General features: G+C 73.4%; 2 protein-coding genes across 2 annotated transcripts in view; one reads left to right on the top strand and one right to left on the bottom strand.

Annotated features, from left to right (window-relative positions):
* The window catches only part of MEGF6 (multiple EGF like domains 6), a 62658-nt gene extending 51864 nt beyond the window's left edge, over positions 1 to 10794 (top strand). Inside the window, 25 exon segments of the mRNA XM_054691124.1 lie at positions 38 to 172; positions 1531 to 1656; positions 1947 to 2078; positions 2315 to 2443; positions 2527 to 2658; positions 3174 to 3302; positions 3377 to 3472; positions 3475 to 3504; positions 3741 to 3761; positions 3764 to 3868; positions 4113 to 4241; positions 4482 to 4610; positions 5064 to 5192; positions 5291 to 5419; positions 5560 to 5691; positions 5775 to 5903; positions 6365 to 6493; positions 7072 to 7200; positions 7401 to 7529; positions 7984 to 8112; positions 8466 to 8533; positions 8535 to 8592; positions 8828 to 8956; positions 9563 to 9610; positions 9865 to 10794. Of these exon segments, the coding sequence (XP_054547099.1) occupies positions 38 to 172; positions 1531 to 1656; positions 1947 to 2078; positions 2315 to 2443; positions 2527 to 2658; positions 3174 to 3302; positions 3377 to 3472; positions 3475 to 3504; positions 3741 to 3761; positions 3764 to 3868; positions 4113 to 4241; positions 4482 to 4610; positions 5064 to 5192; positions 5291 to 5419; positions 5560 to 5691; positions 5775 to 5903; positions 6365 to 6493; positions 7072 to 7200; positions 7401 to 7529; positions 7984 to 8112; positions 8466 to 8533; positions 8535 to 8592; positions 8828 to 8956; positions 9563 to 9610; positions 9865 to 9929 (2696 nt within the window). The 3' untranslated portion in view covers positions 9930 to 10794.
* A 1361-nt stretch (positions 10795 to 12155) lies between these two features.
* On the bottom strand, positions 12156 to 27119 carry ARHGEF16 (Rho guanine nucleotide exchange factor 16). The gene is made up of 15 exons (XM_037500313.1): positions 27096 to 27119; positions 22024 to 22624; positions 20552 to 20597; positions 19491 to 19660; positions 19292 to 19348; positions 18849 to 19009; positions 17009 to 17161; positions 16816 to 16945; positions 15954 to 16028; positions 15705 to 15797; positions 14330 to 14481; positions 13853 to 14041; positions 13086 to 13153; positions 12642 to 12743; positions 12156 to 12295 (listed from the first exon to the last, which is right to left on the bottom strand). The coding sequence occupies exons 2-15, from the start codon at positions 22606 to 22608 to the stop codon at positions 12156 to 12158; spliced, it is 2121 nt and encodes a 706-aa protein (XP_037356210.1). The 5' UTR covers positions 22609 to 22624; positions 27096 to 27119.
* Between the last annotated feature and the right edge of the window lie 9 nt (positions 27120 to 27128).

Genomic DNA, 27128 nt, shown 5'->3' with positions numbered 1-27128 from the left:
GCTGAACCTGCAGGCCCCGCTCTCCTCACCCCTGCAGAGTGCCAGCCGGGTTCCTTCGGGCCGGGGTGCCAGCACACGTGCGCCTGCCCCCCGGGCGTGGCCTGTGACCCAGTCAGCGGCGCGTGCTGGGAGCAGTGTCCTGCTGGCCACCAGGGGAAGGACTGTGCCCAAGGTGGGTGCCCGGGGTGGGCGGGAGCCGGGTCGCCGGCGTCCCTGTCCTCCTTCTTGGGTGATGGCGCGGGCACCGGTCTGCTGCGGCTGCTCGGGCTGGCGGCGTGTGAGGGGCTGGGGTCTCCCTCTGCACCAGGCAGGCCCCTCCTGCGGGTGTTCTTGGGGACCCCAGGCATGAGGTGTGACTGGCCAAGTGGCCTGCGAACCTGCCCCCTGCCCCGAGGAGCTGAGGGCTCCCCCTCTACCACCCCCGCCCAACTGCCCCAGGCCCGAGAGGACAGCCCCGGCTCACCTGCCTGAATCCCCGGCCCCGCACCGCCTCCTCTCTGTCCCCGCCCGCTGCCCACACGTGCACACGTGGGCACCCACCACCACCCTCCCCGCACCCACCGCCGCCCGGTCCAGCCCTGTGGGCACTGGGGCCCGTGAGGGACCCCCGGGGCCTGTACCCCAGCACTTGCTGCTGATTCTCTTGCTTTAAAAGCCCCCAGGGCGCCAAGGATGAGCCACAGGAAACGACCAGCCTTTTGCTGCAGGGCGGGCGCCTTTCCTGAGAGCTGGGGGGTGGCAGCCTGCGCCCAGCTAGGGGAGGCCCCTGGGGCCTGGCGGGCAGCTGTGCCCTCTGTGCGCCTGCCCCTGTGCGCGTGGCACGTGTGTATCTGGCGTGTGTGAGTGCCTGTGTGCGCCCGTGTGTGTGTGTGTGTGTGTGTGTGTGTGTACCTGGCATGTGTGAGTGCCTGTGCGCACCTGGGTGTGCCCTGGCGCGTGCCTGCCTGTTCTTCCCCGGGGCCGGGGTCTGGCCCTGAGCCTCTGGCCTCTCTCCTGGACACTCTGCTTTGTGGCCTCCCCCCGCCGGGTCTCGGTGCCCATCCCTCTGGGCAGTGGGTGAGGAGGGGGCCTCAGGGTGTTCCTGCCCTGCACCCTCCCCCCAGCACCCATCTGGCCAGGACAGTCACAGCCCTGGGAGGAAAGTGGGGGATGTAGGCCCCAACCCCCACCCCGTCCCGTGCACTTTGGGGATCTGTGAGGGGGCACATGTTTCCTCGGCCTCCCTGCTAGGCAGGGGCACCCCCAGGTGGTGGTGGGGGACACCTCCGGACCTGCCAGGAGTGAGACGCAGGTTGGACGGGTTCCGCCCCCCACTCCCGCTGTCCCGGGTCCTGGATGCCCGAGGCAGGCGTCTCTGGCCGCCCCTGCTCCTGCCCAGGCCGCCCTCCTTCCCTCTCCCCACACGGGCCAGCCCGGCAGACGTCCCTGCCACGCCCGTGCCCTCCGCTGCTGGCGGTGCCAGGGGTGGGGGTGCCGGCCGGGAGGAGTGGGGCGGCCGGGCTGAGAGTCCCCCCCCGTCCCCCTCTGCAGAGTGCCCCGCGGGGACGTTTGGTGTGAACTGCTCGGGCTCCTGCTCCTGTGCGGGAGCCCCCTGTGACCGGGTCACCGGGCAGTGCCTGTGCCCACCAGGGAGGACGGGGCTCGACTGCGGGGCAGGTGAGACACATCCGGGCCCACCTCCCTGAGGGCTGCTCCGGCAGGGCCGAGCTGTGCCCTCCGGCCAGTGCCGACGGGGCCAGCCCCTCTCGTGGGCTCCCGGTCGTGTGCCTTGAGCCGGCCTGGGCAGGGCCTCCTCTCCCGGCGGGCACCCCACCGCTGAGCCCCTTCCCTCCGCTGGGCCAGCTCTGCCGGCAGCAGGTTCCCGCTCTGGCATTAGGCGTTGGCAGGGGTGGGTGATGCTGGGCCTTGGTGCCACCAGGCCTCAGGGAGACTGGCTTCTGTGCCAGACTGTCCCGAGGGTCGCTGGGGGCTCGGCTGCCAGGAGATCTGCCCGACGTGTGAGCACGGGGCCACCTGTGGACCCGAGGACGGCGCCTGCCGCTGCCAGCCCGGCTACGTGGGCAACCGCTGCCAGGACGGTGAGGGCCTGGTTGCCCCGGCCCCGCCCTGGCCCCAGGCTCCGATGGACCCTGGCCTGGCCCTGCCCCAACCCAGCCTTGCCTCGGACCCAGGCCCCTCCCAGTCCCACCCCCTGCCCCAGGCCCTGCCCCCTACCCAGCCCTGACCCAGCTCTTCATGTGGGATCCCAGGGCTGGTGGGGGCTGGTGGCGGAGCGTGGGGTGTCTGCCCACACGCTCACCTCGCTCTGCGCCAGTGTGCCCCGCGGGCTGGTTTGGGCCCGGCTGCCTGCTGCCGTGCTCCTGTGCCAACGACGGGCTCTGCCACCCTGTGACCGGGCACTGCAGCTGCGCCCCTGGGTGGACCGGCCTCAGCTGCCAGAGAGGTGCGCGCCTGCTCCGGAAGCCGGCGGAGGGCGGGCGGAGGGCGGGCGGGCCCCTGGCCGCGCGGTGACCGGCTCTGTTGCAGCCTGTGACGGCGGGCGCTGGGGACCTGACTGTAGCCACAGCTGCAACTGCAGCAGCGGCCGCGGGAGCTGCGACGCGGTCAGCGGCCGGTGCCTGTGTGAGGCCGGCTTCGTGGGCCCGCGGTGCGAGCAGCGTGAGTCCTGGACGCCTGGCCCGGTGCGGCCTGGGCGGGAACGCGGGCGCACACATAAACACGCACGAGCGCACGCGCACACACGCACATGCACACGCACACGCCAAGTGTTGGGGCCGGTTGTGCAGAGGCGCGTGGGGGGAGGGGCGCAGGGTGGCGTGTGGTCTCCCTGCCCGGGCTCCCCCGGCTCCCCCTCTTCAGCGGGGCTCAGCCCTGCCCTCCCCCCTCCCTGGACCCCGGAGAGCCAGGGTGAGGTGGGGGCTACCGCGCACCCTGGGGCGCCTGGCGCTGGGGGAGGGGCGGGAAGCCACGCTAAGGACTGGGGTCTGCCCCTCCGCACGCTCGCTGGCCAGGGCTGCGGGTCTTGGGGGCCCGGGCTCTCCACTGCTGTTTCCTGTCTTGGGGGGGCGGCAGTGGCGGGGGGCCCAGCGTGCGCCTCTGGGAGTCAGCCCCCGCCACAGCCCGGGGCACCAGCCGGGATGCCCAGGGTAACCGTGGCCCGGCTGCCCGTCCAGGGTGTCCCCAGGGCCACTTCGGGCCCGGCTGCGGGCGGCGGTGCCGGTGTGAGCACGGGGCCGCCTGTGACCACATCAGCGGGGCCTGCACCTGCCCGCCCGGCTGGAGGGGGACCTTCTGCGAGCGCGGTGAGCTGGGCGGCCCGGAGGGCGGGGCGGGTCTGGGGTCGGCGCCGCCCGCTCACCGCCCCCCCTGCCCGCAGCCTGCCCGGCCGGCTTCTTCGGACTGGACTGCCGCAGCGCCTGCGACTGCTCCTCGGGGGCCCCCTGCGACCCCGTGAGCGGCTCCTGCCTCTGTCCCCCGGCCGCCAGGGCCCCCGCTGTGCCCAGAGTGCGTGAGGCCCCGCCAGCCCCGGGTGCCCCCGGAGGGCTCCACCGGACTCGCCTCCGCCCGCCCTGGGTCTGGGTGCCAGGCGGCCGCCCCAGCGCTGCTCTGCCCACGTGGGCCAGCGCCTCGGGCCGCTTGTGACCCCCCTGGTGGCGCCTGGGTCAGGGGAGGGGGACTGACCACCGCGGCCGGGGGCCCTGGCAGGTCAGGGAGCCCTGATGCCCCCCCCACCCCCGCAGCTTGCCCGGCCCACACCTACGGCCCAACTGCAGCCAGGCCTGCTCCTGCTTCAACGGGGCCTCGTGCAACCCCGTCCACGGGCAGTGCCGCTGCAGCCCGGGCTGGACAGGGCCCACCTGCCGGCAGGGTAAGCCCGAGTGGCTGGGGGGACGAGGCTCTCCGAGCGGAGGGCGGGGCGGGGGAGAGGTTGCCTTGGGCCAGGGCCGCAGCTTTCTGCGCTGTGCCCCTCGGGGGGTCATGGCTGGGGGGGCAGGTGGTCCTAGAGGCAGCCCTGGACGAGCACGCTGGCCCCACAGGTGGTGCTTGGGGGGGGGTGCCCAGGGCCTGGGGGCTGCAGCTGCTGCAGTTGCTGCCCCTCCCCCCGCCCCCAGCCTGCCCCGCGGGCCTGTACGGCGAGGACTGCCAGCTCCCCTGCCTCTGCCAGAACGGCGGCAGCTGCGACCCGGTGTCAGGCCGCTGCACGTGCCCCGAGGGCTGGACTGGCCCGGCCTGTGAGCAGGGTGAGCACTGGGTGGGCAGGGGCGAGCGCCGTGGAGGTCAGTGGTCACCAGGGCTGGTGCCAGAGGACCCCGCACCGCCCCAGCCAGCCCCCAGGCTGGGAGCAGCTTGCCGGGGTGGCCACTCTGTCCTTCCCAAGGACCCAGGACCCGGGCCCTGGGGCAGAGGCCTGCTGGCAAGGGGTCCGGGGTGCTGGGGTCCCGCCTTGCCGGGAGGCAGCCCACTCACCAGGCCCCCCACAGAGTGCCGCCCGGGGAGCTTCGGAGCCGGCTGTCAGCACAGCTGCAGGTGCCTCCACGGCGGCCTCTGCGACCAGCACACGGGGCGCTGCCTCTGCCCAGCCGGCTGGACGGGGGACGCGTGCCAGAGCGGTGAGTGGGGCCCTGCTGAGGGTCTGCAGGGCAGAACCTCCACCTCGGGAGCCGGCCCGAAGATGCAGGGGTGATTGGGGGCCTGGGTGGCACTGTCCACCCTAGAGGGGGTCCTTTAGCTCCGTGGGACCCAAAGCCTTTTCTGGCCAGGCACTCCGTGCCCCGAGGCCTGGGGGAGGGAGGGGCCGCCACCCTCGATGGCCCTGCTCGAGAGCCCCTGCAGACACCCTGACCGGTGGGCATTGGGCCAATCACTGCCTCGTCCACCCCCCGAGCTGCTGCCAGCCACCACCGGGCGGAGCCCCTCGGCCCCCAGCTGGTGCAGCCCAGGAGGTCCCCTGTTTGAGGCAGCCTGGCTGGGCCCCGTCCCCAGGCCCCCGGCTGCTGAGCTGCACCCCCTGTGTGTGGGCTGGGGGGCCCTCCACACTACTCCAGCGGTCTCCTTTGCCACAGCCTGTGCCGAGGGCACGTTTGGGGTTCACTGTGAGGAACGCTGTGACTGCCGGCGGGGAGGTGCCTGCGACCGCGTCTCCGGGGACTGCCTCTGCCCCCCGGGGTGGAGGGGCTTGCGGTGTGAGCACGGTGAGGCCCCCCCCAGCACCCCGGCACCTGCCCAGGGTGGGTTGGCATTTGCAGAGCCCCCTGGGCCTGCAGCACCCACCAGCGTGCTTCCTCCTCAGCCTGCCCGCCTGGCTGGTTCGGGATGGACTGCGCCCAGCGCTGCCAGTGCCCCCCTGGTGCCGCCTGCCACCATGCCACTGGCGAGTGCCGCTGTCCCCCTGGCTTCCTCGGACCCGGCTGTGAGCAGCGTAGGTGACCCCTCTGGGGGCCCTGGGGGTGCAGGCCCAGCCTGAACTGTGACACCCCCAAGCCTCCCCCCAGTGAGGCCGTGCTGGGGAGCATGCTGGTCCTGGGCCGGGCCAGGATGACCCTGCTGCCTCCTCCCCAGCCTGCCCTCCCGGCACCTTTGGGGAGAGCTGCAGCCAGAGGTGCCGGTGTCCCGGCGAGAACCAGGCCTGCCTGCCCGCCTCCGGGGCCTGCGTGTGCGCTGCCGGCTTCCACGGCCCCAGCTGCGGGCAGCGTGAGTGCTGCAGGGCCGGGGCAGGGCGGGGCTCTGCGGGGGGCAGTGCCCAGCTGGGTCCCAGCCACTGGCCCTCCCCATAGGGTGCCCTCCTGGGCAGTTCGGGCCCGGCTGCGAGCAACAGTGTGGGTGTCTGAACGGCGGCTCCTGTGACCCGGCCTCGGGGGCCTGCCTTTGTCCTGCGGGCTTCCTCGGAGCTGACTGCAGCCTCAGTGAGTGTTGGGGTACAGGCGGGGCCAGCTCCTCCTATCCAGGGCCCCACCGGCCAGACTCGCAGGAGGCAGCTGCCGACCACCCACCTCCGTAGGCCTCCTCCAGGTCTGCCCTGGTGGGTGCTGCCTCCAGCACCCACCAGCGGCTGGGGCTCTGCCACGTGGAGGGGCCGGCACCCTGCCCGCCGAAGGCTCTCCCTGACGCTCGGGGGACTTTCGCCTGTCTGGACCCTGGCTGGGCTGGGCGGGAGCGGGGGCACAGTGGTGGCTGCCGAGCAGGCCTGGCCCCTGCACGGCCCGTGGGCGGGAGGGAGGTGCCAGCTGGGCAGGGCGTGGGGGCAGGGCGGGGCCGTCTGGACCAGACACGGGTCCGGGGTCCTTCTGTCCTGTTGGGTCCTGGGGCTGGTGCGGCCGAGGGCATGGGGGCCGGCTAGGCGGCCACTGTCCTGTTTCTCCGGCAGCCTGTCCAGCAGGCCGCTTTGGCCCCGGCTGTGCCCATGTGTGCTGGTGTGGGGAGGGGGCAGCCTGTGACCCCGTGACGGGCACCTGCACCTGCCCCCCAGGGAGGACCGGCACCCACTGTGAGCAAGGTGAGGGGGCACAGGCAACGCCACAGCCTTGGAGGGCGAATGCCTCGGTGGAGCCTCAGGGAGTGGGGCCACCGCAATGCACCAGCACCTGGGAGGGCCACGGTGTCACGCCAGTCCACACGCTTGCCCTGCCAGGGCTGAGCCCTCGGCCCTCCCCGGCCCTCATGGGGGCCTGCCACCATCCCCCAATCCCCGACCCGTGGCAGCAAGGGGTAGGAGGTGCGGGTCCTAAGTCCAGGGGAGACCTTGGCTGTGGGGCCATGAGCGGGGCCCAGACGTACCGCAGTGTCCCACCCCAGCCTCCTCTCTGCCTGGGGCGTGGGCCTCTGCAGAGCGACCTCCAGGCAGGCTTCCCCAGCCGGCCCTGCCGGGCAGGCGCTCCAGCCCCCGGCCGCCCCCGGCGTGGGACCAGGCCTGGCTTCACTGGCCGCGCGCGGGTGGCCGGGCAGGGGGCATCGGTGTCGCGCCTTGAGCGCCAGGCCAGGAGCTGGGGCAGAGACAGGCAGAGACCCCCGGAGCGCTTGCCGAGAGCGGCAGGCCTGGTGGGGCGCCGAGCTTGAGCAGCCCCTCGCCCCCAGGGTGCCCCCAGAACCGATTTGGCGCGGGCTGTGAGCGCGTGTGCGCCTGCAGAAACGGGGGCCTGTGCCACGCCGCGGACGGCAGCTGCTCCTGCGGCCCCGGCTGGACAGGGCCGCACTGCGGACAGGGTGAGCGCGCGGGCCGCGGGGGCGGGGCGGGGCCCAGGGGCGGGGCGGGGCCCAGGGGCGGGGCGGGGCTTCCCGGGCGTGGTCTCGGGCGGGGGCGGGACCCGGGCGGGGGCGGGCCTCCGGGGCGGTGCCTCGGGCGGGGGCGGGGCCGGGCCCTCCGCCCCGCGCCCCTGCAGGAGGCTGACCGGCGGCCCCCCCAGCCTGCCCGCCCGGGCGCTACGGGCCCGCCTGCCGGCTGGAGTGCGCCTGCCGGCACAACCACACCTGCGAGCCCGCCTCGGGCGCCTGCCGCTGCGGCCGCGGCTTCTACGGCCCCGCCTGCGAGCACAGTGAGTCCGCGGCCCCGCCCCGCGGCCCAGCTCCGCCCCGCCCCCAGGGCCGCGGCCCCGCCCCGCCCGAGCCTCGCGCCCCCGCCCCGCCCCGCCCACCCCGATCGAGCCCCGCCCCGCCGAGCCCGCCCCCGCCCCCGCCTCGCGCCCACGCCCCCGCCTCGCGCCCCCGCCCCGCCTCGCGCCCGCCCCCACGCCCCCGCCTCGCGCCCCCGCCCCGCCCGCCCCCGCCGAGCCCCGCCCCCGCCTCGCGCCCCCGCCCCGCCCGCCCCCGCCGAGCCCCGCCCCCGCCTCGCGCCCCCGCCCCGCCCGCCCCCGCCCGCGTGCCGGGAGGCCGCGCCGGCTGCGGTCCCGGCGGGGGGCGGCGGGCGGGGGGGCTCGCCCGGGCTCAGCCCCCGCGCGGGGAAGCCGGGGCGGCGCGCGCACGGCAGCCGCTCACCCGGGCCCCCCGCAGCCTGTCCCCCCGGCTTCCACGGCGCCGGCTGCCGCGGGGCCTGCGCCTGCCAGCACGGGGCCCCCTGCGACCCGGTCAGCGGCCGCTGCCTCTGCCCCGCCGGCCTCCGCGGCGACCTCTGCGAGGCGGGTGAGCGCCCGGCCCGGCCCCCCCCCGCCCCGCCCCGCCCCGCCCCGGCCCGGCACCCCCCCCCCCCCCGGCCGGCCCGGCCCACCCCTCGCCCCGCCCCGGCCCCCCCACCTGCCCGCCCCGGCCCGGCCCGCCCCGGCCTCCCCAGCCCCGCCCCGGCCCCCCCCCCCCCGGCCCGGCCCGGCCCCCCCCCCGCCCGGCCCGCCCCGGCCCCCCCCGGCCCGGCCCCCCCCCGGCCCGGCCCCCCCCCCCCGCCAGCCCCCCCCCGCCCGGCCCCCCCCCCCGGCCCGGCCCGGCCCGGCCCGCCCCCACAGACCCGCCCCGCCCGCTGACGCCCCCCCCGCCCCCCGCAGGCTGCGAGCCCGGCTCCTTCGGGGACGCCTGCCGCGGGCGCTGCGACTGCCGGGGCGCGCCCTGCGACCCCCGCTCCCGGCCGCTGCCTCTGCCCGCCCGGGCGCACGGGGCCCGCCTGCGGCCTCGGTGAGTCGGGGCGCCCCTGGCGTTGGCTGGTGGCGCCGGCCGGGCCCGCCCAGCGCTGCCCCCGCCCGCCGCCCGCCGCCCGCCGCCCGGGCTGGGGAGCCGCCCCGGGAGCCCGACGCGCCGCCCCGTGGCCCCTGGCGCGCGCCCCGCGAAGGGCCCGGCCGCCCGCGCCCTCCCCGGGACAGGGTCCCCCCCAGGCTCGGGGTGCTCACCCCCCCCCTCCCCCGCCCCCCAGACTGCAGACGCGGCTTCTTCGGGCCGGGCTGCGCCCTGCGCTGCGACTGCGCGGGCGGGGCGGACTGCGACCCCCGGAGCGGGCAGTGCCGCTGCCTGGACGGCCGCGCGGGGCCCTCGTGCCGGCAGGGTGAGTGCGCGCCCCGCCCCCCCGCCCGCCCCGCGCGCCCCGCCCCCCGGGGCCCGGACCCGCGCGCCCCGCCCCCCGGGGCCCCGCCCCGCCCACCTGCGGTCGGGGGGCGTGAGCGCCCCGGACGTGCCTTCAGGGAGCGGGGCCTGGGGCGCGCGAGGGGAGCGGACTCGGGGACTCCCGGCTCGGCCCGCGGCCTGCGCGCCTGAGCTGCCCCGGGACCCCGCGGCCCCCGCCGGCAGCTGCCGCACGAGGGGCTGCGCGGGGCGCGGGGCACCTGGCGGCCAGGTGGGTGCTGCGCCTCAGCCCCGCCGCCTCGGCCTCGGCAGGTGCGGGGGGCGGGGCTTCGGGCGCGCGGCCCGTCAGTCCTGGCCCGGCCCCTCGCGCGGGACGCGGCTTCGCCTTGAGGCGCCCTCTGCGTCCAGGCCCGGCGGCTTGTGCCGGCCCCGCGTGTCCCGGGCAGGGCTGGGGGCTGCCGGTCCGGCAGGCGCGTGTCCCTCTGTCCTCATAGGGGTCAGGGGGCTTCACTGGGCTGGGTGGGGTCGGGGGGGGGCTGCTCACCCAAGGGTGGGGCACCAGCATGAGTTGCTGCCTGTCTGCCTCCAGGGGGGACCCCCCAGCTTCCTGAGAGCTCATCCCCAGCCCCGGGCCCAGGTAAGGAGACTGGGGCCTCCTGTGTTGCTGAGGGGCTGGTGCTTTTCAGGATGGCATTCTGGTGGCATCACCAAAGCCGGAGGAAGGGGACCTGGCACTGACAGGGGCCCCGGGCCCCGTGGGCCCCATGGGCCTTGGAGAGGAGGCGGCGGGGGTCTGGACGAGGCACTAGCACTGGAGGGATCCGGGGCAGGGCAGGTGTGAGCCTGGCACCTGGCAGCTCCCCGGCGACTCTCCTTTCTCCTGCATTGCAGGGACCTCACATCCTGGTGCCCTCGGGCCAGCACCCGGGCTCAGCAGCAGGGCCTCGAAGCGCTAGCTCAGAGACAGCCCCGTGAGGCCCCGAGACACCTCCCGAGAGCGCCCAGGGACCCAGAGCTTTGGCAGCAACTGAGGAAGGACACTTGGGCCAGGAGTCTGGTCCTGCCTGTCCCCGGGCTGTGGACAGCCGCGGCCTCTGGCTCGGCCGGATGGGCTGAGCACAAGTGGACCCAGCGAGTAGACTCTGCTCCGGCTGCCCTGGCCGCAGCCGCGCCTCCCCGGTTCTGGAGGGAGTGCAGGCGCGGGGTGCCCGCGCTCCAGCGGGTTATTCTGGTGCTAGGCCTGGAACTGCCGCAGCCCTGTCGCCTGCAGACAGGGCCGGGCCCGTGTCCAGGTGCTCACAGGCGGCCCACAAGCCCGTGGTGCCTGCCCGGGACGCCCCGACTCGGGGCTGCGGGGCCCGGGGCCCGGGGCGGGTTCCTGTGCCGTGTGAACAGTAAGTTAAGAAAGGAGCCGTGGCTTCCTCGTGGCCGAGTGTCGCTGTGTGTGGTCTCGCCAAGGTGGCCCCGGGCGCCGCCGTGGCCCACAGAAACCCCAGCTGGGGAGACCCCCGCCCTGCCCTCTCAACCCTGCTCCTCCCTGGGCTGGGGGGTGTCACGTAGGTAAACTCGGGGCTTATCCGGGCTCCTGTGCTCCAGAGAGACCCTAGGGCTGCCCTGGCAGAGGCAGGTGGACCCCAGAACAAGCTCAGGAAGGGGGACCGCAGAGCCTGCTGGCAGGGGCAGGACCCCAGGGGGAGGCCAGCCCTGGGCACCCAGCTCCTGGCCTCAGGGCAGAAACAAGGGGTGGGTGCCTGTGGGGAGGGTTGAACCAAATGGGCACGTGGGCCCCTGCTGTGAGGCTCTGCCCCTCCTCCCCCGGGAAGTCTCTTGGGGTCTCCCCTCCCCCTGCCAGCCTGGGAGCTGGTGCCCCCGCTCCCCGCCAAGGAAGGTGGGGCCGGGCCGCAGCTGCCAGCTGGCCGTGGGGCGCGGCCTCCCAGCCAGGACCCCCCAGGGCAGCAGGGGCTGAGGGGCGCGAGGGGCGCTGCAGGCAGGCCGCTGGTCCGCCCGGGGAGGGGAGGAGAGGCCGCTGACAAAGGCGCAGGCTCTCGCCCAGCGGTGATGGCCTCAGGCCGACGCGCGCGCCAAATAAAGACCTGGAGGCTCGGGCGGGCAGGCCCCGCTGTGGGACCGCGGAGAACGGCCCGCCCGCCGGCTGCGAGAAGGAAGGCCCGGGCCCTGGGCGGGCGTCACAGCCTGTGGCCAGACCCGCCCGCGCGCCCCGGGAGAAGCGGCGCTGAGCCAGTGCCCAGGCAGCAGCCGGAGGCCCGAGATGCTCACGGTGCAGCTGGACGGACCTCAGGGGACCCGGCCCTGCCCTGGGCCTTGCTCCCCCAGGCCACAGGGTGCCCCTTCCCCGCCGTGCGCCCCCCGCCTGGTCTACAGGCAGGCGGGCAGCTCCGCTCCCCACTCAAACCCTCCCTCGGGAGCTGGCCCGGGCTGCGAGGGGGCGCGATGGCCCCGCTCCGCTGTGAGGAGACACCCCTGGCTTTCAGAAGTGGGGGGCGCGGGCAGGTTCTCAGAAGGCCGGGAGCCCTGCCCCAAGCACATCACCGCCCCGGGGGGGGACGTGGGGGGGCCTCTTGGGAGTGGGGACCCCTCCTGGCCCAGCCCCTGCCGCCCGGCCCCTCTCACCAGGTTGGGAGGACACGTCTCCTGCTGCCCCCCCATGCCCCCCAAGTGCCTGCCCTGGGGGCACAGGTGGGCTGGGACACCCTAGGGTCCTCCAGCCCACTGGTCAGCTGATGCTTGCGTGGGGGAGGGGCGCATCAGGAGCCCGGCCTTGCCCTGGGCACCGGGTGGACAGACGGGCCAGGGCCACGACGAGCACGGCCCACCGTGGCCAGGGCTGGGCGGAGCCCCAGGGACCCCTCGCCTCGGGGTGGGGGGCTGGGCGGCCTGCACCGCTGGGTCGCGTGGGGGTCCAGGCATGAAACTTTAATGTCTTCGGAAAAGGGTGCGGTCACAGTCGGTGCTGGCGCTGGGGTCACGCCCGTGCCCCTTCTCTCGGGGGGTGGGGCGCCCCGTCACTGGAGGTCCTTGTCCCACAGGGGAGGAGAGGGCCTCACGCGCCCGCGCCACCGTGTCCCTCGGCACCAGGGCGCCGGGCGGGTGGGTTCCAGAGAGGCCGGGTCCAGCCTGGGCAGCACTTGCAAGTGGTCCTGGTGCCCGGGCGCCGGGGGCGGCTACACGTCGGTCTCCAGCCGCAGCCGCTCCATCCTGCGCACGTTGCCCTCCTGGGCCAGGCGGCTGGTGATCCAGCGGGCGACGTCCTCGGGGAACCAGCCCGCCTCTCCGTCCCGCAGCCGCTCGCCGTGCAGCCAGCCTGGGCCGGACGCAGGCGGTGAGGCGGGGCCTGGGCCTGATGTCCACGCCGCCGCCGCCCCTGAGCTGCGGGGTGTGTGGGGTCCGAGCAGCCCCGCCCGCCTGCCCAGGGGCTGCTCCCTGTCCTGGTGCTGGCCCCAGCAGGGTGCGTGGACACTGGCCCTGCGGCCGAGCGGGCACACTGGGCTGTTGTCCTGAGCACAGGGCTGGACCGGGTGTGCCCCCTCCCCCCAGGACAGGGCCAGGAACCGGCGTGGACCCTGCGGGGGACTAGAGGATGCCCTGCAGGGCTGTGAGGTCAGGTTATGGCGCCCTCGCCCCTGCGCCCCGCCCAGCGCCACGCTCACCGTCCTCCTGCTCCAGGACCAGCACCACGTCGGCCTGCTGCAGCGTGATCTCGTCCTCCTGCTTGGCCAAGTAGGCCTTGGTGACCTCCACCTGCGGCAGGTCTGGGAGAGACAGGGGTTGGGGCAGGGCCGTGGGGGCAGCAGGCCCCTCCTCCAGCCCCCACTCTGGCCTCGGTGGGCCCCCAGATGTCCTGCCTCCAGGGCCAGCACCCGGCGTGAGCAGAGGGCACTTGGGGCTCAGGTGGGCCTGGCAGGGCGGGGTGACAGCTTGGCCAGACCCCACAGCTGCAGCGTCCCCCCGCATAGGCACGGCCGCCCTCTCCACACTGCGGAGGGCCAGGCTCCGGGCGGGCTGGGCCTGTGCCAGGCGGGCCTCCCAGGGCCAGGCCAGCTGCAGCTGTTCCCTCTGACCTGGGGGCGAGGGGGGCGGCGAGCAGCACTCACCTTCCTTGTTGGCGGGGCCCTGCCTCTGCTGGTGTGTGAGGGCCGTGACCCACCGTGCCCGGTCGCTCCTGGGGGCAGAGCACATGTGAGGCCGGCCGGCCTGGTGGCCTCTGGCATCACCCCAGCCCTGGGCGTTGGAGCAGGGTAGGTGTCCCTACGGCCCTCAAGGTGGGGCAGGCAGTGGTGAAGGGCCCGCTGCCAGGGGCCTCTCCTGCGTCTGCCCTGCCAGGAGTCTCAGCGGGCGCCACCCAGGGCTTCCCACCCCCACCACGGCAGGGGCCCGGCTCTGGGCAGGCTCCACCAGGTGGCCTGGCCCCAGGTTACCCCTGCCCAGGTCACAGAGTCTGGGGGCAGCTGGACCCCCAGGACCCAGGCTCTACTTCCTGACACAGGGCCTCGGGCCTGGCGCTTGCTAGCTGGCACACAAGGCCTCGGCTTCCACTCAGGAGGGGGCTGGAGCCGGGGCCCGGAGCCCCTCGTGCCTTCTTCCCACTGGCACCTTCCTGTGCCCTCCCGGCCTCGTGTCCCCCTAGCCCCATGCTGCAACCCCGCTATCTTGGGCGGCAGGGGCTGCTGCCCCAGGGCCTTTGCACTGCCTGACTGCAGGCGAGCCGCCCCTCGCCGGAGCCCCCACCCCCACCGCAGCACCTCATGGCGGCCGCTGTGTCCCACTGGGCGTGGCCGCTGAGGACCAGGCTGTCCCTCTGCGGCAGGAGTGGGCGGGTATGGGCCTGAGGCCCTGGGGAGCAGGCGGCGGCCCCCCTTACGCGGAGTCGCAGGACAGCAGGATCTTCTCCTGGCGGCCCTCGCTGTTGTGCAGCAGCGTCACCTGGAAGGGGTGCGGCACGGAGGAGCCCCGGTGGCCGCCCCCCAGCACAGCGGACTCTGAGGGCTCCAACTTCTGCACCTGGATGGCGTCCACCTGGGCGTAGTCCTGGACCACGAAGCTGTCCTCGCTGCAGGGAGAGCGGCCGTGCCCACGCTGAGTGCGGGCCCCGGCCCCTGGCCCCAGAGGGCGTGGACCCAGGCTGTGTGGAGCCGAGCCTGCCCGGTGAGGGGCGGAGGCGCTGACCAGCTGGGGCAGCAGAGGCTGGGCCGGCCACTGTGGGTGTTCTGGGGCCAGCCAGAGGGGGGTCCGTGCCCACAGCCCTGGGTCAGAGCCGTTCAGGCCGGGTCCCCGCGTCCTGCTGGCTGGCCGGAGCCCCTCTCCGCCTCCCGCAGGGTCTCCAGGTGCCCACACCCACCTCTTCTTCTTGGTGACCACCAGGAAGTCGTTGAAGAGGAAGAGGTAGCAGGTGGGCCGGCCGGCCAGCTTCCGGAAGCGGCTGGTCTCCTCCACCACCAAGAGCTCCCCGCGCTTCCGCAGCCAGCGGGAGGCGGAGATGAGCGGGAGACTCTGGGGGGAGAGGGGCGGATGCGCGGCGGCCGGGCGGGGCACCCCTGCTCCCAGACCGGTGACTGTCCAGAGCTGGGCCGGGGCGGGACAGGACTGCGCCGGCCCAGACACAGGCCCGTCCCGCGCCGACAGGCGCGCCTGGATCTTGCCTGGACCCTCAAGTCCTCCCAGAAGCCCGGGCAGGCGGCCCCGCCTCCAGCAGGCAGGTGGCCCAGAGGGCCCGGCCGGTGCCCACGCCCAGCAGGGCCCACACGGCTGACCCTGGGCAGTACAGCTGGGGTGGGGCGCTGGGCTGGGTACCCACTAGCTCGGCCCCCAGCAGGCCCGATTTCAACACCCCCTGTTGGGACCCTGGAACCCGACCCCCCAGCACCTGCCTGGCTATGCTGCTCCCCCCCACCCCCGGGGCTCAGGTGGGCTGGGCTGGGCTCTTGCTCCGCTGCGGGTGTTTCACTGCACACAAGACTCGCTGCCGGGACGAGGAGGAGTCTCCTCCGGGAAGCCCTCCCTGGCCCACCTGCTCCCCTCACCCCGGACCTCTGAGCTTCCGTCCATCCCTCGTCCTCCCGCTCTGCCCAGCGCCTGCTGAGCCCCAGCCTCCTGCAGACACACCAGCAGGGGCGAGGCTGCTCTGTGCTTGCCACTGGGCCCCCGGGGAGGCGGCCTGAATGGCCTGGGGTACGGCAGGGTGGGGCCCTGGCCTGCTACGCCTCTGGGGCTGGTCCAGGGAAGTGGGCAGCAGCCTGAGCCCTGCTCGAGTGGTGGTGGGGGGGCAGCTGAAGTGCCGTTCCACGCCAGGGGAGCCTGACCCAGGGGCCCCGCACAGCCAGCAAGGGTCTCTGGCCCAGGGGCAGCCCTCAGGCCCGCTGCCCCCCACTAGCCACTCAGGGCCTGTCTGTCCTGTCCTGCGGGCCTGAGGGTGTGGGCCCAAAGGAACCCCCAGAGAGGGAAACTGGGCCAAGCCCCAGGCCTCCCAGGCACCACCCCAGGGCCCTCTCCAGCTCTCAGTGGGGGGCTGGGACCCCATAGCACGGTGCTGACGGGGGGGCGTGCAGGCCCAGGCCCGGACCCAGTGCTCACACATGCATGTGCTCACACAGGTGGACTCCAGCCCAGATGTGTGCACACGTGTGCACACTGACAACAAGCACACACACCTGCACGCACACGCGGGCCTGCCTGTGCCCCCACGCACCTGCACACACCCGCACTCACGCGCCCACCTTGACCCTGCTGAAGTCCAGCTGCGTGTGCAGCGTGTACATCTGCTCCGTGCGCTGCATCTGCTGGGCGCCCTCGTTGCACTTCTTCACCAGCTGCGTGCACAGGGGCAGGCCGGTCCCTGGGTGCCCGCCCCGCGGCTCACGGACTGCACGCGCGCTCCCGCGGGCCTCAGTGTTCCCGTCAGCACCGGGGGCTGGGGTGGGCACCCGGGAGCACCCCACCTCTGCCAGGCGGCAGCCCCGCCTCACCTTGCTGATGGCCTTGAGGGCGCGGCAGGCGGCGCTATACCTCTGCGGGTGGCCCTGGCTCTTGACACAGAGCGTCTGCGGAGGGACGCCGGGCGTGAGGTGCCGCATGCCCTCCCGCGCCCGAGGTTTAGGGGCCTGCAGGGGGTAGGCCCCCCAGCGGGTCTGCTGGCCAGGTGGGCACAGGAGTTGGTACCTGCCCACCATTTCAGTCCTTGGCCTCCAGGTCCAGCCTGGGGAGGCCACCGAAGCCCCCACTTCTATACATCCCAGAGCCCCCCACCCCGAGGCCCCATTCGGCTGAGAAAGGGTCCCCCCAAGCTCCTGCGGTGGTCTCAGGGCCCAGCTGGTGCCGGCCTGTGTGCAGGTGGGAGCGTCTGCACGTGCGCGCTGGGGACGCCCGGGTCACCTGCGTCTGCACGCGCGGGGGGTGCACGCCTGCGTACATGCATGTGCTGGGGGCTCCCGTGTCCCGTTTGAGCACCTCACACCCACACGCCCCTTCCCATGAGCCGGTGCCTCACAGACACGAGCCACTCTGGGCGCCCCCTCCAAGCCCCTCTCCACCCACTCAACGTGGACAGCGGGGGGTCAGGGCCTCTGGGGCCCACGAGGCCAAGGGCCTCAGCAGCCCAGCAGTGATGCCCACAGGCCGGAGGCCCCACCTGGCTCCCTGCGTGGAAAGGCCTCATGAGCTGTCACGAGTGGGGAAGCTTGGGGGGTGCTGAAGCCGCTGGGGTGGGGTGCTGGAGCTGCCCAAGAGCTCGGCAGGGGCGTGGGGATTAGAGGCGGCCAGAAAGGCTCCCCACTGTCCCCAAGATGCCCGCACCCACAGGCCAGGCGCGGGCGGAGGGCCGGTACTCACGTCGGTCAGCAGGGGCAGCCGGGTCACCCTCTGCATGGGGAGGATGAGGAAGGAGAGCACGGGCAGGCCCCCGCACGCCGGCCGCGTCTCGATCACCCGCAGGGCCTCGCGGAAGGCGGCGTTGTTGTTTCTGCAAGAGAGAGCGGTCAGCCGGGCCAGGGGGCGCCGCCCGGCGCCCCGGCCCCGCACTCACTGCAGCTGCTGCAGGGCGCGCTGCTGGTACAGCTCGTTGGCGCAGTACACGACGTAGGGCTGGAAGTGGTGCTCCGCGTGCTCCAGCAGCAGGTCGCTGATGTCCTCCACGCACACCTGCTCCTTGTGCCGCCGCTCCAGGTCCTCGAAGAACCTGCGGGGCTGCAGGTGAGGCCTGCGCCCCCCAACCCACGCCCCGCCCTCCCCCTGCCGCGCCCCAGTCCCGGCAGAGGCCCGGCAAGCGGGCGGGACAGAGGCTGACCTTGGACTTGATGCCCTGAGACCCGGGTCAGGACCACCAGCACCCTGTGCCCAGTTCGGGGCCAGGCAGGGGCCAGCGGGCGGGCCTGGGCTCTGGTGACTCATCCACAACCCCCCTCACACCCCGCTTCTGCGGGGGCCACCTTGACGTCTCCTGGGGAGGTGAGGATGACGGTGCCAACGTCCAGCAGTGCTGGCCCCGGGCCTGCCCAGGGTCTGCCCCTGGGGGAGGAGTGCGTGGTCAGCTGCCGGACACACGAGGCACCATCTGGGCCCTGGCCTCGGAGCCGCTCCCACATGCTGACTACTGTCCCCCGAGAAGCCCCTCCCAGGCCAGCTCCTAGGTGCAGCCCCGGGCTCCACCCCAGCGGCCTCTCCCCGGCGAAGGCCTGCCAAGCCGGGCCCCGCGCCTGCTGGGAAACGAGGCCGCCTGACCTCGGGGGGCAGACCCCTCGCGGGGGCCCTGAGAGCCCCACCCCGCGGGCAGTGACCAGGTGTCTGCGGGTGCCCTGACCAGTGGCCCCGCCAGGTGGGGCTGCGGTGTGAGCGCGGACCCGGCACCGTGACTGCAGGCTGCAGGGAGGGCGGCGGGCACCAGCCCTGAGGGCACAGGAGCCACCTCGGCCCCACGGCCTCACACAACCGCGGTGGGCAGCTGGGAGGCGGCGACCCCAACTACCTGGCCCGGGCCCTGAGGATGGTGGGCTCTGGGGACCTGGTCAGGGACACGCCTCGGGGTCTCAGGGAGGGGAAAGCGGCCTGTGCTTGGCGGCGGGCAGGGGTCCCCAGCTCCCGCTCACTGACCCCCGCCTCACTCTCCACCCACGGGGGGGTCAGCACTCACTGACCCGGAACAGTCGATGCTTGGGGCGCCGCTGGGAGTGGCCAAGAGCTGCCTGAGCCCTGCGGGGGGCCGAGATCCCAGCATGGGGCGCTGGGGGATCAGACACAGGTGCTGACTGCTGGCCCCGCCTGGTGCGGGCACCCGAGTTTGGCAGCCTGCGGTCAGCGCCAGGTGGAGAGGCAGCCGCCGCACTGGCCCTGCTGGGTGGGGTGGTGACCTTCCCATGGCCTGTCCAGGATGGCCCCACCCCATGGCCCTGAACTTCCCCAGGGAGCAGACTGGGGGTGCTCAGTCAGGGGTTCGGCCCCCCAGTGTTCTGGGGGCCGGTGGGACTTGCCCATTGCTTCGGGGGCATGCCAAGGCCTGGTGAGTTGGGCGGGATCACTGGCACTAGGGTCAGCGGACTGAGCCCACACAGGTGCACACCCAGCCGTGGCAGGCACGGCCCCCTTCTCACCCCCGCCCTGCAGCCAGAGCCCTGGCATGGCGCCACGCGGGGTGCCCCGGGCACAGTGGAGGCCGCTCAGCCGCTGTCCGGCCGTACGCCTTGCGCCCAGCCTCCCGGCAGGACAGGAGGGCCAGGCCATGTGGTGCTGGTACCCGGGAGGCCCGGAGCCGCTGTGGGGGCCCAGGGTCGGCACGTGCTCGTTCCCTGCCGAGGAGGCCGTGGTTGCAGACGGGCCTAAGCCAGCCCGCCGCCGCCCTCGGCCACATGCCACCGCCCCGGGCCGCCCACCGCTGGCTGGCGCTCTGCACGTCCAGGACGTTGGAGAAGAGGTGGTGGTGCTCCATGGGCGTCATGGTGGTGCGCAGCTCCAAGCTCTGCAGGAACTCGGCCACCAGGATGCCCAGGCTGTGCTGGTACGAGAACTCGGACGTGAGGATCTCGAAGATGGCCTGGGGAGGACAGCAGCGCGGCCTCAGCCCCACTGGCTGGACTCAGGCCACAGGGACACAACAGGGGCCATGGGGGCAGGTGGGGCTGTGGGGGGGCAGGTGGGGCTTGGGGTTCGCACTGGGTGGCTCCTAGGCTGTGTCGCTGGCCAAGATCTCTCCCCTGCCCGAGGGCTGCCCCCTCTCCCGCCCAGGGTGTCGCCACTACTTAGGGGCCTGGCCTGGGGGAAACGCGGGGCCCCGAGTGTCATGAGGTCCATGGTGGTGGCACCCCACACCCCTCACCTCCTGCCTCTTGCGCTCCTCAGCTGGCAGCGTGTCCAGGATGCCAGACTCTACCACCTGGGGGCACAGGCCGGGGCACAGCTGCTCATCACGGAGGCCTGTCCCCCCACCAGACACCGGCACACTGAGGGGTGCATGGGGGTGTCCTGCTGCCGGTGTCCCCGAGACCCTCCCCTGGGGCCTGGCAGGGCCGCCCTACCTCCGGGAGCTGGCTCCAGGTCACCTGCGGGGGCCGGAAGTTCTGGACCACAATGGGGGCTCCCACGCTCCGGGTCCTGTCGGGGCTGGAAGGCTCGTCCAGCAAGTCGTCGTCTGACTCAAAGCTGGTGTTCAGGCCCCGCTCCCGGATTTCCTGGTAGAACCGGGGGTCTGGGAGGAGGGGCTGTGTCAACCCCGGGGCCCCCTGGACCGTCGGCGGCACAGGGACCCCCAGAGCAGGCCCTTCGGGATCACCCACGGCTCTGCGGTGGGCCAGGATGGCGGTTCCGGTGGGGGTGTGGAATGTGGCATTGTCACCCCGGAAGCAGGCGGGGCAGACCTGGGGCCGGGCTGTCCGTAGGGCCCTGGGTGTGCTGTGCCCTCAGTCCAGGGCTGCCAGCCCCCCTCTGGCTCTGCAGTGGTCATACCCCCTACAGCCCAAGGTCGGGCTGGTTGTGGCTCCGGGCACTCGTGAGGGGAGCAGCGAGGCCGGCACACCTGTCCGTCCTGCACCAACCGGGACCTTGCTGCTGCAGCCTGTGGCTGAGCCCAGGGCCCACAGGGCCTGCACCCCCAACTGTGACTGTCTACAGAGGGCGGCACTGCCAGGGCCTGTCCTGGCTGAGGGCCTGTGCCCAGCCTGAGGTCCCAGCCTCCCGGGCCCACTGGGTACTCTCCTGGCTGGGGGCGCCTATGATCAACCTCCTCTGTGGTCCCAGGGGTGCCCCAGCAGGCTGAATGCTGCTCTGGGGCCCCAACGCCTGGCTCCCCTGGATGGCAATGATGCCCGTTGCTAGCCAGTACCCATCTGCCCTGGTCCCTTGATGACCCCCGGGCCGGTGCACACTCTGGGGCTGACAACGGCCTCTGAGGGTGCGTGGGGCTCTGTCCTGGGCAGGAGGGAGTCCAGAGAACTTCCTAGACCTTCCTTAGCCCTTCAGAGTGATGTGGCCTGTCCCGGAGCCCCATATGGCACGTTCTCTGCCACCGAGCTCCACCCCTGCCCGGCAGGGGTCTCTGCAGGGCCAGCTCCGCGCAGGACAGGCCGTGTCAGCCACTCACCGTCCTTGAAGGAGCCCTTGTGTGCGCGTTTCCGCCCCAGCGTCTTCTACAGGGAGACACAGAAACCAGTGGTCAGCAGGGCCAGCTACTGCTCCACCCGGGCCCAGGCCCCAGCCGGAGGCACCGCCAGGCAGAGAAGCCTTTGGTCACTGCCAGGCCCACAGAGGAGTCAGGTCAGCAAGGGGGCTGGGCAGACAGACGGGCTGGAGGGGGGACTCTGGGCAGGCAGCAGCATGGGCAGTCCAGGAGGGCTGCCTGGAAGAGGCCGCAGGGGTGAACGGGTCCAGGGGCTGCTCAGGACAGTGTGCCTGGAGAGATGCCCAGGCAGGACGGTGTGTCTGGGAGAGGACGGAGAAGGTGCGCGTGGGAGGCCTGGGCCGTCTCAGAGCCCTGGGGAGCCCGGGGGGCGGGGGTGGTAGCAGGGAAAGCAGTGACAAGTGGGGTCCCCCAGCCCACTGTCTGCACGGGCCTGGGGCCCCAAGAGCTGGCGCAGGACAGCAGAGGCTGTGGGGAGCCACCCTGGTCCTGGGCCCGCCGGCTGCCAGCCCAGACACCATTTCCCCGGCGGGGGGCGGCTGCAGGAAATCAGGAGCCGGCTTCTGGGACGAGTTTGGGCCTGAAAACTGCTTCGGCCCGCCCCTGTGCCCCGGGCCCGCCCTCAGACCGGGGTACATCCTGCTGCCTGGGCACCTCCCCCGCCTGGCTGATTTGATCCTCCTTCCCCCAGGACCCCTGCCCCGCTCTGAGCCCCTCCTCCTGCTGTGCGGCCTCCTGAGCACCCCAGCCCGGTCCTCGGCCCGGTTCCTGGGCCACCTCGGCACCCCAGCAGCACCCACAGCGAGTGCTGGGCAGCCGGGGGGGTGGAGAGGGGTCCTACAGGGCCCCGCTGTAGGCCCCCTTCAGCCCCTCAGCGCACGGGCGGGGGGCCAGAGGCAGCACCCTGACAGGGCCTCAGCTTCTCCCCCGCGGGGGCCGCAGCTCGTGGTCTGGGCAGGAGCCCAGGGCAGAGGCAGCCGCTGGGGCAGCAGCATGGCAGAGGGTCCCAGCAGAGGCGGGACCAGCCCCTGGGGCGCAGAGACTGTCCCCGCTGGCTAAGCGAGGACGCCAGGGGCCCCTGGAGAAAACCTTGGCCTTTCTGGGCCTCAGCTGCCTCCCTGCAGGTGGGGACAGCCATGCTCTACGCCCAGCCTGGAGGAAGCTGCCAGGAACCGGCACACAGCTGGTGCTCACAGTTGCCTGCACACAGCCGGTGCTCACTAGTGGCCGCACACAGTAGGTGCTCACAATTGCTTGCACGTAGTCGGTGCTCAAAGATGCCTGCGTGCAGCCAGTGTGCACACGTGGCCGCACACAGTAGGTGCTCACAGGCGTAGCTCAGGGACGAATGTGACGTGACGTCAGTCCCTGGCCTGTCTCCGAGGGCCCTCCAGGCACAGCCCCCTCCCCGCTGTCCGGGCGGACGGGTCTCCTACCTTATTTTTGGCTGGGCACCGAGCAGGAGGCTGGCTGGGCTCCTCAGCCAGAGCCTGGAGTTTGGGGGTGAGCCGAACGGGGCCCCCCTCGCTGCCTGGACTCCCCAGGCTCTTCATGGCCGCCCGGTAGGACTGGTTCCGCAGATTTCGTCTCAGCAACCCTCCAGGGCCGGTGTCCACGTCCATGTCATCCAGGGAGAAGCTGGGGGCCGGGTGCAGTCGGGGGGCCCGCCGGGCAGCCTCCTTGCTGAGCACTGCCGCCCCGAAGCTCTGGTGGCGGGCAGGGGCCTTAGCCTTGCTGGACACAGCCAGGCTCCGGGGAATCAGCTGCTGGGTGCCCATCTTGAGGGCCGCGGGGCTCTGGGTGCTCAGGACGACAGTCCAAGGGGCCTCGCCCTCGGGGGATGGAGGTGGGGCCGCCGGGTAATGGAGTGGGGAGCTGCCGCTGTCCCTGGTCTGCAGGGCACCCCGGACCACGGGGAGGCTGGACGCCGGGCATCCCTCGGCATCAAGCCACAGCTCCGAGTGGAAGCGGCTTTCCAGAAGCTTCTCCTCCAAGGAGCTGTCCGAGTGCCGCTGTGCCATGCTGGGCGCACGGGTCCTGCAGGGAAGGGCAGGGTGAGGCCAGGCGCCCAGGCCCCGGTCCCCGCAGGGCTCCGCCGAGGGCACCAGCAGTCCCGAGGGCACCAGGTGGCCGCGGGCCGCAGCGTAACGGGACGCACACGGCTCTGCCCCTGTAACTCTGAGAAAACAAAGACGGCCCCACGCCCTCCACACCTGCACACATGGCCGGCCCGGAGCCTGTTTCGGGCGGGAAGATGAGGCCCCACGTCGCAGGCCTGCCCACGTGGCCCCTGGGGCCCGGGAGAGTGTGGACCTCGGAGTCTACCGGGAGGGAGGCCGGTGGCCGGGACCCGCAGCCGAGGCGACCAGGCCCATGGGGCTCCCCCAGCACCCACCGTCCCAGGGCCCCAGCCCGAGCCCACTGTGCAGTCTGGGGCCTGGGTGTCCGGAGTCCAGAGCTTCCCTGCAGGGCATCCCCACCCCAGGGCCGGACTGGCCACGCGCACCACCCAGTGACAGCAGTGGCGCAGCCCCCGGCCGCGGCTCGCGTCCCCTCCGGGGCAGGTGCGAGGCTGGGCCTCCCAGTGCAGGGGCTGCCCCGGGGCTGCGGCCACCCCCACGCTGGAGGACAGTCCCCGCATTCCTGGGGATGTTCTGAGCGGGCCGCGGGGGCACCGGGGCGGAGCCTGCCCGTGCTGACTTGGCTGCTGCAGCTGGTCGCCGAGGGCGGCTCTTTAGACCCGCCTGCTCCCACCCAGCGCCAGCCGGAGGGTACGGCGGCCTCCCCCGCAGCAGCCTGCCCGGCTGCGCCCCGCTGCCATCCTGGGCCAGCGGCTCCCCCGCTGCCCATCCCTGTCCCTCCTCCGCCCTCCGCCCTGGACCCCGGCCCCTGCGAGCCGTGGTGGTGGGCCAGGCCAGGGCCGCTCCCCGCAGAGGGCAAAGTCTGCCCCGGGTGAAGGTCTCGGCGGGAACCTGTCTGGCCAGCCGCGCCGAGGGCGTGACCTCCGTTCCCAGCAGGGTGGCCGCACCCAGCGGCCTAGCGCCAACGCCCGCAGGGACAGAACCCAAGGAGACCGGAGCCTGCCCAGTGTGGCTGCCGGTCCCCCGGGGCCGGGCTCCGCTGCCGCCTCGCCTCCCTCCGTGCAGCCTCCCTCCGAGCACCGGCCTCCACCCGCCCAGCCGCCCTGTTAATGATTCCCCGGCGTTCCCCCGGCGCGCCCCTCTCATCTCCCCAGCATTCCGGACGCCGTGACCTGGCTCAGGCTGTCCCTTTGTCAGTCAAGATGAGGGTCCCGGGTCTTTGGAGACCCCTGCGTCCCCTCTCACCCCCAAGGCCTCCCTTCCCCGCCGGGGGCTGGTGCTTCCGGCCCCGTCCGCCTCCCCCGGGGCTCAGGCGGTGCCGCCCGTCTCCTGGGCTGCTCCTGGGCTGGGTCCGAGCCTGGGCCTCTGCTCCGGCCCCCACCGCCGACCGCAGCGGGGACATCTGATTGGCCTCCCGGGATTTGGACCAAGCCTCCCGGGCCCTGTGGGGATGCCTCCTGCCTGCAGGGCCGCCTGTGCCCCCGGGCCTGAGGCTCCCAGGCTGCGTGTACCCCCGGCCACGTGCCCCGTCCAGGCCAGCGCTGCCCGCTGACACTCGGGGCTATGTCCCAGCTTCCGACGGCTCTGCTCCCTGCCCCCCCAGCTCTATGGAGGGTCCCAAATCTTCCCCTCTTCCCAGAAACTGCAGAGAGCCAGCACCCCCGCGCCCGGCTGCCCCAGCTGCAGAGGGGCTGCGTCTGCACCGCCCAGACCCAGGCAGAAGCCCTTCTCTGGGCCGGGTCCGGCTTCCCCAGGCCTCACTCAGGCCCCGGCCTTTCCCCGCAGGCTGCTGCTGGCAGGCGGGAGGCAGGCACCACTGGGGGAGGCCTGGTTTGGGCGCGAGGTGAGCAGACAGGCCCTCTGCATGGGGCCTCTCTACTGACCAGCTGGCCCCGCAGGGCACCCTGTGCCTGGAGTTCTGGCCTCTTCCAGCGCCCTCAGCCACGCAGGCGGGGGCAGCCATGTCCCGGTGGGCCTGACACCTGCAGTGGCCGCGTGGGCCACAGGGAGGGCCCAGCGGGGAGGCTGTGCTGTCCACCCTGTGTGCGGGCCCTCCAGGGGCAGGATGACCTCCTGTGCATGCGCCCGAGGCCCCAAGCGGAAGGGGGACACGGGGGCTGTGGCTCCGCCCTGGATGCGATTCTCCTACACGGCCCAGCCCCGACTCAGCACACACTTGCCTCGGCCAGGACACCACCAGGCCTCCCTGACCCCGAGGGGCCTCCTGCTGCTTCTGCTCAGGCTGGCCTGGAGGACCCAATGGCTGAGCCCTGGGAAGCCACACCTGGCGCTTTCCTCTCCGCGAAACAGTCCCTCGTGTCCCCAGCACAGGCGCGGGGTGGGCAGGGCACTCGGGACCGCGCAGGCGGTGGCCGGGGTGATTGGGTAGGGTCAGGCGGGTCCCTGCCGTCCTAAGCTGCGGTGGCCCCGCCCTGGCTGCTCCAGCCCGGCCAGCCCTCGGGCCCTGCAGCCCAACCCTGCTCCCTCCCCTCCCTGGGTCTCAGCCCCCAAGACCACGGTCCCCAGGTCTGGCCGGGGCGCAGGCACAGCAGCTCTCTGTGGACAGGACGGGGGCCCTCCTTGCTCGGACATCTCTAGCTCTGCCGCCCCGCTGGGGCCCGACCCGGCCCCTGCTCAGGTCGTCTGCACCCACAATGCCGGCCTTGTGCTGGGTAACCCTGCCCGGCCGAGCTCGGGCGGGGCCCAGGACGCAGGCTGTGGCTGCCAGCACAGCGCGGACAGACGGCCCGGCGAGGGGGCCATGAGGCTCTGCTCTGGGGACACTGCAGCGTCTTGAGATGTCCTTGGTGGTCACAGCTGGGCCGGCCACTGGCCGCTCTGGTGCTGCCCATGCCCACAGGGACGGCCACGACCGGAAATTCTCCACTCCCTGGGGCGGCCCTCAGGGGGGCAGCGGAGACTACCAGCCGGCCCGGCCGGGCAGGAGCGGGGCCAGGGCCCCTCGCCCCTCCCACCCAGCACCCCAAGGCCCAGCCCCAGCTCCTCGCCCGGCGCTGACCCCAGACGCCCCGGGCCGGCCCGGCCAGGCGAGGCCACTCGGGGAGCAGGCCTCCTGCCAGCGCTGCTCGCCCTGGGGTCCTGCCACCCAACTTCCGGAGGCGTGGGAGCAGGTACAGCGGGGACGCCGCCCCCGGTCGCGCCGCCCAGACCCGGTCACGCTGCGGGCACGGGTGTCTCGCCAGCCCCGGCAGGGACACAGCGAGACCCAGCTGGAAACCGAAAGTAAAATGCCAGGACTCGGATGGGGTGAGCGCCTGGCCTGTCGGGCCACCCCGGACGGCCTCCCTGGGGGCGGGTGAGGGAACCCACACCTGCTGCCTCAGGGGGGCAGGGCCCCCGCCAGGGCCAGAGTCCCCGCAACGGGACTCCCTGCAAAGACCCCCCCAGACAGGCTCTCCAGAGGCAGCGGCAGGGAGGCAGGGGCACCCTCCCCCGCAGGTTCCAGTGATTAAGGCCTCACTGCTTCCGGGCAGCCCCCCAGACCCCACCTCTAGCCACACCCCGTGGCTCTGAGGGGTTCGTGGTCACGGCACCCCAGGCAGTGGGTTGTGGCTGGGTTGGGCCCCCGCAGAGGCCACCCCTCCCCATTTCACAGGTGAGGAAGCGGGTCCAGGGGCTCAGGAACCTTGCCTGGGTTTGCGCGGAGCCAGGATTTGATCCGGGGTCCCCACCCCTGTGCACTGGCCACGGGGGAGTCGGGGTACACACGCAGGGGCGGGATCCTCCCTGAGCCCCCCTGGAGGCATGGACTGTGGACCTGGAGGGCTGAGGGAAGACTTGGGCCCGGCCCAGTGGGATGAGAGGCCCCAGGCCGGGGGCAGGGCTCCCCCAAATCTCAAGAGGATCCTTGCTCCCCAGACGCAGAGACCGGGGGGACCCAAGCCTTCTAAGTGACCCTCGGCCCTGCTGGGGCCCCTCCCTGCCCCCAGGGACTGGCACAAGGTGGGGGTGCTCGGTTGGCTGTGGGGAGGACCCTGATTCTCAGGGCCACTGACTGTTGGGGCCCAAGCATTTCGACAGCAGGTGCTCCAGAGACCTTGGGGGGTTCATGCTCAAAGGTCCTGGGGGCCCGCAAGGGGCCTCCCTGCCCGGTCTAGAGACGGCTCCCCTGGGCAGCGAGGGAGGGGCTGGGACGGGCCGAGTGGGTGGGGTCCGGGTCTCCAGCCCGCCGGCTCGGGCCGTGGGCTCCGCCCCTCCGCAGCCCCGAGCCTCAGTGCCTGCGGGAGGAGGGGACAGTTCGGCAGACCCCGAGCGGGGCCACTGCTTGGGGGGAGCTGAATGGGAGTAGGAGTGGCGCCAGGGTCCGCTCCTCTCCCCAGGCCCCCCCACGCCCCACCCCGCTCACCTGCTCCCCAGGCTCATCTGCTCACCCCAGCCCCACGCTCACCTGCGCGCCCACGGCTCACCTGTGGGTGTCCCAGCCTCACCTGCCGCCCAGC

This window comes from Talpa occidentalis, unplaced genomic scaffold (assembly GCF_014898055.3).
Source record: "Talpa occidentalis isolate TD23 unplaced genomic scaffold, MPIMG_talOcc4v2.1 talOcc4.9, whole genome shotgun sequence".
NCBI classification, from domain to species: Eukaryota; Metazoa; Chordata; class Mammalia; order Eulipotyphla; family Talpidae; genus Talpa; species Talpa occidentalis.
Note: the sequence above shows the minus strand (reverse complement) of the source record. Positions and strands in the feature narration are given on the sequence as shown.